Source organism: Perca flavescens, chromosome 17, assembly GCF_004354835.1.
Source record: "Perca flavescens isolate YP-PL-M2 chromosome 17, PFLA_1.0, whole genome shotgun sequence".
NCBI lineage: Eukaryota > Metazoa > Chordata > Actinopteri > Perciformes > Percidae > Perca > Perca flavescens.
This window is the reverse complement of record NC_041347.1, coordinates 10,948,491-10,961,206: the sequence shown is the minus strand read 5'-3', so window position 1 is coordinate 10,961,206 and position 12,716 is coordinate 10,948,491. Positions and strand designations below refer to the sequence as shown.

Below are 12,716 nucleotides of genomic sequence, written 5' to 3'. Positions count from 1 at the left end.
CACACAATTGGATTCAAGTGCACTAACAATTACTACTAGCCAGGAAATCAGACGAATATGCCAGCTCATCTTTCATTTGTGAATTAGTACTCACTACCTGACTTAGAAATTAAATTAACCACGATTTGTTTATTTCATCATGACATGGGCACAGACATTCACTACCGTGCAACAGTTTGGAATCACCCGTCATATTGATGTTTTTCTTCTTTCCTTCAATAATGGCTGAGATACAAGTTTAGTTTTTGCCCCAAAAGAAGAATTGAATGATTAAAACTTCCATGACAGGGGAGAATGCTGTTGGAATTAGATTTTGAATTAGTTTTCCAGTCCAGAAAAGAGTTAAGTTACACTCGATTATTACTGAACGATGCAATTGGGCTCTAAATATTTTGGGATGCCTTTTTTCTTTGGGCCCTCTGCAGGCTACTCAGTGGCTAGATAGGTTTAAACTGTGATTTGTCAGTGTTGTGGTTTATTGCAGGACTACAGGCAATGGTGGGTGAGTGGTAAGAAGAAGATGGCTGGCTGAGGCAGAGGGGCAATGGATGGTAGACTAGGCTGGACGAGGATGAGTGGCTCAAGGGTTAGCAGGCAGGAAGATGGAAGATGATCAGTAGTTGAGATAATGAACCTGCGACCAGTGGGAGAAGAGCTACGGTTAATATGAAGGAGAGGTGATGAGTTGTTGGCAAGGTGAGGCGCTTGGAGAGTGAGAGCCCCCCACACACACACACACACACACACACATACAGGCCCAATAGGCTTTTTTCATGGAAGACATTTTGACTTGTCAAAGTACAAAAAGCACCGGTGTAAAAACTCAAATTAATGATGGCTGAATTCCATTCAGCTGCTTTGATTTTAGAATCCTGGTATTGTCCTGGCTCACTAGTGAGCCAGCATGCATTCTCACTGGAACATTTGTTAGTAACACCTGTACTTTTCCTACTATGACAAGTCAAAATGTCTGCTGTGGCCCAATCCCAATGTCCAACGGACTTTAAGGCGACCGCAACTACTTATGATGCTGTCTTGACAAAAACAAGTAAATCGATTATTTGACAATTACCTCTTGTCCACTCTGTGAGCCTGGAAGCATTCAAATCAGGCAGTCTTTCCCTGAATTGCCTTGGCAGTAAAGAAAGTAAAAAACGTAAAAATAAAAAATCCCACCTACAATTGTACATGTTTTGTCAAGGTAACGTGATATGTTGCAAAGTATTATCCCCTTTCTATTAAACCAACTCTCGCACTTATGAGGCTTCAGGGCTTAGGGTTTAGGGGGGCATTGGTATTGGGCCACAGAGACAGACAATGACAGTCAGACCATAGTGTGTTTAGCTGATATTCCCTGCCTTAGAGTAAGCTACTCTTTCTTTTGTAACATTTTAACAATAGCTTTGCTAAAGCAACAGGACGTTGCCTCTTAAATCAAATTTTTAAAAGACATTTTTGTGCACTTGACATGGAAACAGGAATGGGTTCCTATTTAAATTGGCGCACATTGTGATGGTAAGCTTCCAGTTTCTTTTACCAATGACTGCTGATTTCTTCTATTCTTTATTCGGTATCTTTGTCTCTTTCTGCCCTTTCAATCGTCACTCTGGTTGAACCAATCTACAGTGATCTGTTCTCCATGTACAAAATGTGACTTTTTTTGTTGCAAACCCTTCATACAAAACAACTTCTAATCTCATCAAAGAGGACTTTCTACAACCTAAAAGCATGAAAGACCATGAGATCAAACTTTTGTGGCAAGAGGAAATTCCATACTTTTGAACAGTAATTGGTAGAGTCAAAATGTCACTTTACAACTTACAGACATCCTACTGCACATACTGTAGCTACTGTATGAACAACATAGTGCTAAAACTGGGCCTTACATGCACTGCAAACAGCCATGCAAGACATGACATACTATGTCATGGCGTCAGAAGGGACGCCAATAGTCCCGACCAAGCACGTTTAGTTAAAGTGCGTTATATGACGCTAAAGGACATTTTTAGCGTCAATACCAAAGACAAAGGCACCCGACCAAGAGTGGTGGGAGTGAGAATCTGTTGCACATTACATTATACCCAGTGTGATACAGTGAGGTTGCACCTGCAGATAGAAACCCATTTAACAGAGTCTCCTTAGACGCAATACTGCATAGTGAGTGGAATAAACAGCTTGTATAGGTCATGCTGGTTAAATAGTGTTTACAAGAAACAACAAAAAAAAAAGTCTAACACTGATTCAAAAACTATAGGTATTAAAATGGATGTGGCAACTCAGCAGTTAGTGACATCCGTCACGTTGGCAAAAAATGCACCCTGAGTACCAGCGGCCTTTCAGTCACAGCTGCTGCTATCACTTTGTCACTGGGAGGGAATCCAGTTCACTGTTGACTGCAGGGTGATCTTTAGATTAACAAATCCTGACAGTATTTTACTTACTAAGTAGCTCTTCATAACCTAAAATTATACATTAGTTCTCCTGGGAGTATTAAACAGTTGACGTATGCATATGAGGAATGCACTACTTATGAGGGTTTCAGTTGCCAATGGAAACACATTAAAGTATCCAAAAAATGTAAAGGTTTGACAACGTAAATTATCTTGTCTCATAATATTTATATATATATATATATATGTTTTTTTTTTTTTTTTAAGACACTTCTAAATGAGCATTCATGTCTTTTCATTAATAAAGAGATGCATTTTTGGCATGTGGCCTTAAGGTTTATTATGATCTTTTTCCCATTTCCAGATGATCTGGCATGTTCACTTAACACTCCCTTTCGAAAGCTACATTCTGTATGTGCATCTGTTTAAACGTGAAATGCCTGTTCAAGAATAATGTCAGTTATTGCTTGTTTTTGTTTTTTTATTTCTCTTGGTATGTGAATAACTGTAACCTAGTGAACCTAACTCTGCCTGGAGGGTGGACTATATTCACATTTGCTGCTCTCAGGGAACTTCTTCTCACTGCCAATAATGCAGGCTATTGTCAGGTACAAATAATTCTCAATCAATTTTAGTTTGTTTTATACTTAGATTCATTCTGAATATCTTTTCTGGACATGCTAATTATTTGTTTTACCTGTGAATTACATGAATTTTGTAGAACATGGGAATGGCAAAGATTTCCTGAAACATGAGATTTTGATAGGCGCTGATTTGAGAGCTGTATGCTACACTATTAGTCTCTTCACATAATGTGACCTTTGGATTTACGGATCAGAGGGTTAGTACTCCAAGATCATTGGGTTCAACAATAAATAACAAGCACAGAGAGTGACTCTCTTGAGGATGCACACAGGCTAATACAGCATATATCTTAATGAAGGTCACAGTGAGTCATAATGTAGCTTCATGTAAATCCCCTCCATGGACTATTTTTAATGAACAGATAAATTCTCCACACCTTCAGGGCTACTGTCAGTGCAATGACATTGAAGAAGCCTGACTGTTGGGTCTCAGCAATGGGAGCATTTTCCCAAAAGAGGCATGTGGGTGTGGGTGTGGGGGGGGACTTTCTCTCCCACTCATTATTTAGTGGCCTGCCACTAGCAAAGATCCATTGATATTTTTAATATTTTCAACTGTCAACATTTTTAATGAAGCATGTTGAAAAAGGAAGTAAGAAATAATAGAGTTCAGATAAACTGTAGCTATCAGCTCAGGGATTTATAGTCCAGTCAATCTAACTCAACAAGGGTCCAACCCAGGAGAAACTGTTTCCTACTTATTAGTTGTCCTTATAGCCTTCTGCATTAAAATATACCTTAATGGATGTAATGTAACATATTGTAAAGTTATAAAGCAAAGTTTCAATGTTTTCTTAATAGTGTTAATATTGGAAGGTCTATGTACCCCTAACCAACATATTTGGGGTCTTTTCCTACGTTTTCGGGGGCAATCTTTTCAGAGGATATTTGAATGTCTTGGCCAGATTTTCATCTTACGGCTTGTGCCACACTGTTCCTATGGGTGTATTTGCATCTAAACTGGGTATATATCACTGTAACTATTTCAATGGTATTAACAATACGCAATAATGTTGCGCTGCTGATAATAGACACTTAAAAAGCATGTTTTTAAATTTCAAAAGAAATTTAAATTCAATCCTTTGACTTGCAATATTTGATCCACTGCCTCCTTTGCTGGATGCTCAGCACCACAGACATGCAGAATTGTAGGCGTTTGTGTGTATGTGAGTTTTCTGGTTGATTGGTAGAGGCTAAAATTAATGCACTTTCACATGCTTATCATTTTTTGATGAACAATTTAAAGCTGTTTTATTTATGATCAAGGTCTGGCATGAATGCTTTTTAACGTCATTAAGTGGAGCAAAGCTACAGTATCTACTGTTGATCTTACATTTATTCAGCCTTTTTTTATATAGGGGGACAAGTATTTCATATACTAAAGTATACATGACCTGCTATTATTTCTAGCTTGAAATGAGTGCCAGTTAGTGCTTACCACCTACTCTGAAGCTTTTTCTGTACATAATGAGATGATTGATGTGTGTGGGGGAGCACAGGATGGAGTAAAGCGCCAGTCAGTCGAGCGCTGTCCAGCTGTACAGAATTAAACATATCAGCCTGTCAGAGAATAACTGTAACTGTGGATTATTCAGCTAAAATTCACCACGTCATGCAAACCCATCACACATCAGGGCAGCAGCCTTGTAAAGCCTGTGAAAGATTGCTTGATCACTCTTTGATGGGGTGGGAAAAGAGTTTATTATATAAGAGAACAGGGTCACCCGATCATCATCAGGACTCAATTTCTGCCCTTGTGCACCAGTATGGAAACCACAATATGAAGGTATTCATATTACAGCAGATTTAATGAGCAGTTCTGCTTCATGTGAAGCACATTCTGCTGCTAGTGCCTGGATGTTCAGGTTAAAACGGTCACCATTTATTTTTAAAGTTACAGAACCGTTGGAAATGTTCTAACTATTTTTTCGTCCTGGTGCTGTGACCTCTGAGCCCCGTAGATAATAAAGTTATCCAGATTGAAATGTTGACGATTTGACATTACACATGATTTTTTTTTTGGTTTTTTAAAGCCGGATTAATTTATATTGTATACTGTATATCATATAAACCCAAACCTGCAAATGGGCAGGCTTATTGACACTTAGCTGGATCATGAACCAGATGGTTTACTATGAACCACATACATGAAGTAATGACCACGAGAGGGTGACAATTTTTCGGGACTCCCGCTGGTCACGGTATTGCCGTGGGAGTCCCAAGGTACGGGAGTCAATTTCACTGTTGGTAACGTGATAGGGACGGATAGAGCATAGAAATCAACGGGACGGAGAAATGCGTTTTGAGTGTGAGAAGATCTCCGTTAGGAATTACGTAATGAAATTGCCTAGGCCTGCAGATAACTTTAGACAACATAGGGGACGGGATTAGGGAGCCTTTCTCTAGGGATTTTGCAGGACTTTCGCAGGATCTTTTTGGGGAGATGCAGTCACGTGATCGGGATATGACGGGAGTATTTTTGTGGGCTTGGGATGGGATGGGAGAAACAATTGATTCCTGTGTCACCCTCTAATGACCACATACAAATGGCTTTCTTTATTAGATTCATAATGAAAGAGTTGATTAAATGAGGATTTTAAACTCAACATGATCTGTACTTATCACAATTAAATAGTCATGACGAAAACGTACCTATACTTATACATGACAGAACTAAATAAATGTAATATTAATATAATTAAAATAAATAAAAGTTTGTAAACAACAAAGAATCAGTAGTGTATAGGGCATAAACTCAACTTAAAGATTCTAACTGTTACAAAGACCAGCCAGAACATACTGTATGGCATTTAATTTGTCATACAATCATAGCTGCTTTTAAGAGATATTAGTGGGGTTTCATTTTCATAACAGGCTGATGATTATCACTTAAAAGGGTCTTGCTAGTCCATGAGGAGGACCTCACACACAACATCACTCGTACCGTAGACTGTTTAACAGTACAGAAAGTAGGAAACGTTGTGGAGCACAATGTAGAACAAAATGACACCAGTAACAACTAGAAAGATGAAATAAGAATATAAACAAATCTATAGCCTCAGTGCATGCTGGGACGGTTCTCACACCTACCTCATGTATGTCACATGATCAGCACTCAGCCAATCATATGAATGCTGCTCATGGTTAAGATAAGAGCGCACTGTTAGCCAAGCTAACTTCATCCAGGATTTTCAAAACAATACTCCACCTGCTTTCAAAGAACCAAATTAGCTGGATGAGAATAAACAAGATTTGTTTGGTATTTATGGAATGGACCACCAGAGGAAAATAGGGGAGGGCCATGTCTTTTTATTCTTTGTTGATGGGAGGGTCATCCAATTTATTTTAGTCTAAGGGGGAGGGTCACCCAAGTTTTGTATTCATGAGAACAGCAAAATTTCAAAGTGGCTTGTTTGATGCATATTTATCCATGTAGCTCCATGTTGCTCTCACAGTCTCGGCCCCTATCGCTAGCAGATGGGTCCCTCCTTGTTTACTCAGCCAGACAATTTGAGCTGGAGCTTTATAGACCGTGGGATTTCCCAAACTGAATAAATCCCGCTTGCACATATAAACACAAAACTGCTTTGCTAGCTCCATTGTTTTGTAACTAAATAATGTTATTTATTAGCATGATTGCCATACTATTTAGTTCAAAAACATCCAAAACATAGTACGAAAACATAGCAAACCAGACGCAAGCTTTTATTTTGATAAGTCGAAGCTTGCGGATACCAACAGCCGGAAGGGCATGAGACGGGAGGTCTGCAGGCTGCATCCATACCCACCTCAAATATCCTGGATAATGTTCAGCTTCGGCAGCTTTACCTATGCTAAAATATACTATGACTGAGGAAGCCTAGTGACGAGTCCATAGCAACCAGTGTCCTTTGTTGAATGGTCTCAATGTTTAATTGTTTTATTTCATGTTTATACAAATGAGTAACTTAGTATTTGAAGTAATGCAGTAATGCAGGAAGTGTGCATTTAGTTTACATGGTTATTGTGTTTCCACAACAATGTTAGTGAGTAAATCTACTGAACAGAGGAGTGTGATGCGTAAGATCAGAATGCAGAGGTTTAGTTACATACGTGACAGCTGTAAAAATACAGGTACAAGGTACAAGCCCATACAGACAGCTCCAATATAATATTGGGGAGGGTCATCTCTTTTTTTCCCAATCATTTGGGAGGGTCATCCAAAATGTATCACTGGTGAAGGGAGGGTCAAGTCTATTTTGATTTAAGGTCCCATAACTCCTCCGGTGGCCCCTGAAATAAATAACGAACATGATGACAAGATGGTCTATGTTGGTGGCAGATGGGAATATTATTAGTGCAGTATTCTCCGGTATAACAACAACTTGTTTGTTTTGGTATCGTGGGTGTTGTCATATTTCATATAATCACTCTTATAAGACCATTTGGTGCCATCCAAGTATGAAAACAATGTGCAGTATGACTCACAACATTATTGGAACTAGCTCTGTAATTCCCAGTAGGCTATGCTGTATTTCAAGTGTATTGAATCCAGTGATTGCACTGTCAAAAGAAATGTGTGAAATGTGTTTGCCAAGAGATTCTTCAGGTACAGCATGAGCCAGAGAAAAAAACATGTTTTCATTTCTTGCCGTATCGGTAAGAAATCCCGCTGAACCTTTCATCGCCCACTTCTGTCCGAGAGAACATTATTTACATTGTAAGTACTAATCATCACAGTTCTGTAAAGCCTCTTCTCATAGCTATCAACACGATTCAGGCCTCAACCCGAGAGTGGAAAGAAGAGGCTTTGCCGTATTGATCGTCCTAAATGAAGGATTTCTGCACCACAAAGATTACTAAGAATTAAGCAGAGTGTTTAGTGGCAATCAAGTCTGTAATAAGAGGAATGCATAATTAGAGAGCAGGTACTTACGAACATGACCCTCTTGGGAATGTGGTCTGACTCAACCAGAGGATTCTTGTAGAGCCAAAGTTCCTCTGGTTGAATCACTCTTTCAAAGGGCTCCAGAAACTCTGTAAATCTGTGGCAAAAGAACAAACGTACACTGGTCAGTTACTCATGTTCTCAAACTCACCGTATCAGGTATCACATCCTGATGCACAGTCTGGTCATGCTTTTATTTTATTTTATTATGTTAGTTTATTAGCACATTATTATTATTTGAACGTATATTGGTTGAGGGGACGTTGGACATTTGCAGGGCACAATAAAAAAAGGGTTTGGACATGAGGCCAAATAAGCAGGGCAACTTCACCCAAGATCACCTCCACTGAAGAGCTCTGCTGTGTCACACTGTTACTGAGTGGGAACAACTTAGCATGCTGCTGCTTCCTCCAGCCCTCCCTGGCCACCCAGTGATCTGTCAGACACGACCTTGTTCTCTGTCGTCTCAACAAAGTATTTTTGTCACTGCAAAAAAAAAAGAGGTTGCTCTGTTCCACCGTTGGGGTTGTGAGATACTGTACCTACTAGAGCCATGAAGAGATCCAAATATTATTAATATAATACTATTTTTTGTGTGTTGCTAGGATATTGTCTCCTTGCAACAAAATGTTAAAACTATTACTCTCTTTGGGGGAATTTGGTATTCAAATGGGGAACGAGGAAGGCATTGCTAGTGTTATAGCAGAACAGAATTGTGAAGACTAATCTTGGTGTGTGTGTGTGTGTGTGTGTGTGTGTGTGTGTGTGTGTGTGTGTGTGTGCGTGCGTGTGCGTGTGTGCGTGTGTGTGTGTGTGTGTGTGTGTGAAGAACAGGCCCATGTAAGTTCAAAAATAAATCCGCAAAAACGTACAGCCACTAACAATTCTAGGATCCCTTAAAATAACAAATCCCAAAATAGTAAATATCTGCAATCCCTGGCATTCTCTCCTTGTGCATGATTCACTTCAGCCTCATTACATTTACAGTATGTGGCAAACAAAAGATGACCGTGCAAATGCCACACAATATGCTTCATGAATTACTCCACTTTTCCCAGCTTGTCCTCTCTGCAGTTCTCTTGTTCAGAAATCACTGACAGGAAATGTTACACACACACACACACACACACACACACACAGAGAGAGAGAGAGAGCTCTCAGGTCATTAAATACAGCTCTGGTCTACATGTCACTCTGCTAGACTTCTGCATCCAACCCCTGATGTCTTACAGTAATGAGTTTGAGGCAAACACATTTACTCCCCCAAGGTAACTATACAATTCATCTTCACAATATTTGCTTTCACGTTAGAATGCACACAGCATGAGGCCTGCCGTCAAATGGTACAGATGACCCTGGCCCAGGTGGGGCCCGTGCAAAAGTCTATGGTTAACTCTTTCATGGGATCAAGTACAACAATTTACTTACTGACTTACTGTATGTCACTGACAATACAAGTTATATGTATTTACATGATACATTTGTTTAATTAAAACACATGATACAGCCCACATTGATACCCCACCCCCTGTAGTTATTGTAAAACACATTTTCAGATGTGTAGAACACGCATGCTGCTAATGTAAATATGTAACCCTAACTGCAACTGACCAGCTAAGTCAGAATGTCTCACCAAAAATCAGGATATCAAAAAAGAAAAAAAAGGGTACAGAGAGAAAAATAATATAAAAAAGAGCAGAGAGGCAATTGTCAAATTTCTGGCCCAAAAAAAGTGTGAAGAAGCACCAGATATGACAGGTGAGGCTGAATGTGTGAGCGGTGAGGAGCTAGGCAGAGAAGCAAATCCTGCTGTAGTGTTAAAGCTAGAGTCAAGATACTAGTATCATAGGAAGCTAGATGACCTACATTAAGGCATCCATTGGTACCAACCATGTCATGCAAGCTAGTCTGGAAGGGGCTAAATAATGCTCCAAAGTTAGGCTTACTCTCGGCGAGGGAAAAAGCCGCGTTGCCATTTTTCAAAATGGTGTATTTGAATATTTCTGCATACTGGGGTCCCTTAAACAGTCTTGGAATTGCATAATTTGGGTGGTGTTGGTATTAGAGTGGGTGTGGATGAGGGGCCAAATTTGGAATACTCTATCCCTGTCCGTAATTCCTAATGACTGGCCTGTATAGCATGCATAAACTTTCTGCAGTGGGATATGAAACATGGGCCATTGTATCAGGTTTAAAATTTAAAATCCTAAAGACTTTCATAATATCAAACCCCATTTTTGATTCATTCGTCAATATTTTTCTGGAATAGTTTTTCAATGTATGTACATTGTGTAATTAAAATTGTGCTACCTCAAATAGCTAAACAAAGGCAAGAAAATATGTAGCAGTGACCACAATTTGGTCTAAGGAGCCTGATTCGACCTTCCTTCAAGGAAAAAAAGCCGATTGTGGTCCATCTCACAAGGATGCACTACAGATTGCAATGCTACACCTCAAATTTCACCATGGCAATCTATTTTCAGATATTTTCACCATCATTGCTGGGGAGGATGACTTGCTCCAAATTGAAATGCCTTTTGGACATGTAATAATATTCCTCCATACATTTGGATAATGTGTATCCAATCTCCTCCAACAAATCAATACCGTCCTCAAAGGATTTCCCTTGGCTCAAGTTTTTTTTTTGCCTCATCTTCTCTTTTCCAACCGTCATGATTACAGTAAAAGAAATACTCCAGTATGGTTTAGATGCACTTTAAGGGCTCCAGGCTCCAAACGTGAAACACAGTTGGATTTAATCAAGTCTTCATCCTTGATTCCGTGGATAGACGAGTCTGGCCTTTGTGGAAATGAATTTGACTTTTGTTGTAATTTACAGGCTGAGATAAAAGCAGTTGGGAGCGCATCATTTACAGGCTGGTGGTGACGGAGTATGCATTTGTCTGGGAAGGAAGGAAGGATAATGTGGAGAACATTCACATTAGTAGAGCTAATGTCAGAGCTTGGAGAGGTAATGACATACACAGCATGCACCCCAATTTATCCTGCTGGGAAATAATTGTAATCACATTTGTTCAAAGAGAGAGACAGAGAGGATGGAAGGAGATGTGGGCTGCATTCTAGTAGAAACAGAATTGGCCCATTCAGACAGGCGAAATGCCTGCATAACAGCAGACGGAGTATCATTTAGGACTTTTGTTTGTGGCAAATTTTCTGTTATGTTTGCTCCCCTTTTTTCTGCTTATTTCCAAGCTTAAAAGCCTTTCAACACTTTCTGTAGATAACCATGAGAGCAGGAGCTATAGAGACATTGAGAAGAGACAGATAAGGGAATAAAGAAATAGTGAGAAGAACCAACCATGTCGAAAAAAAAAGTGTAGAAAAGGACCGCACTCTCATCAGTGCAACGAAGAGATCCAAGGCCTTCTGACATCAACTCTTTTTGCACATTAAGTTTATCTATATCTATTTAAACAGTTGTACATTTTATTTCCAAATTGTATATATTTTAAATATTGCTTGTGTCGTAGTCAATTATTATTTCATGTATATTGTTCCCTATTATTTAATGTATACTCTGTATGTGTGCTGTGTGTCTGATATTTTGCTGCTGCAACACCGTTATTTCCCATTTTTACGGATCAACAACAATCTATCTATCTAACTATCTATCTATCTAACTCTAGCCATAATAGATGAGCTCTCTAAGTGCCCATAAACACAAGGCACACAAAAAAAAGCCCTTAACTCAGCACCGCCTGCTGGTTGCCTGGGGAGCACCTCATTCTGTTTTATCTGCTTCGGTTTGCTCCATGTAGAGACATTATTGAGCAAAGGCATAATGGCTTATACAGGGGCCAAAACATTATAGATTAACTGACACGGGTTAGAAGGTGAATGTGTGAAGTTGTTAGATAGCCGCTGTTGGCATCACACTTTTCAAATATTTTAGTTTTATAGTGGTGGGAAGCAACATTTTTCTGTAAATGGTTTAATTGTAGGGGACATTTATGTTCAATGACCACAAGGTACGCGATACGCCACATTGATTTTCATCAATTTACAGAAAGAGCAGCCCATAACTACGCCTAAGTCTTAGACTTTAAATCTTCACATCTGACCTTTTCTAACTCAGGAACTTTTTAGCTTTTTGTCTCTTTCCTAATCCTCTTCATTAAAACTCTGCAATTTGGGCCAATATATCATTACCGATTCCTATCCATCTCTGCTGGATGTATATTCTATTTCGACGAGTGCAGCCACAGCCGAGGATATAAAACTGAATTGTTGAAACGCTTCGGAGATTAAGCATGCAGCAGCGTCGCGAACAGTAAGAGCAGATGATTAAAAGCTCTTGATTTACTATGCACTGTGGGTAGAATCTGTGGCTATGGCCTTGGGAATACATATCTTCTGCTGTGCCACAACGACAGAAAGTAAAAAAAAAGAAAAATCTAGAAATTCCTCCTTAATTAGTTAAGATATGCTACAAAGCAATGACGCATACAGAAGAGTGGAATAGCTTAGTTGGATTAACTTCAGGCAAGCTCTCAGTTTCACTAAACTAAGTGTGAAAGTAATCTTTTGGCTGATTGAGTGTGTTGCTGTCTGTGTGTATTTTCGTGCATCAGCCTATCACAGATATATCCAAACGGGAGCTGAGTTTTCATCTATATCGATCGCATTATATCTGCTAGCAGGGGCCGGTTGAGCGAGAACCAAACACCGAGAGTCCTTATTGAACTACGGTCACACAGCGTTTATCTATAGGTTCAGGAGGCTGCAGAGCAGCTC

General features: G+C 39.4%; 1 protein-coding gene across 1 annotated transcript in view; it reads right to left on the bottom strand.

The window, feature by feature from the left end:
* plpp4 (phospholipid phosphatase 4) overlaps positions 1-12,716 on the bottom strand; it is a 31,667-nt gene that overhangs the window by 18,394 nt on the left and 557 nt on the right. The window contains exon 2 of the mRNA XM_028604190.1: positions 7,950-8,058. Coding sequence (XP_028459991.1) covers positions 7,950-8,058 — 109 coding nt within the window. The remainder of the gene's footprint in view (positions 1-7,949; positions 8,059-12,716) is intronic.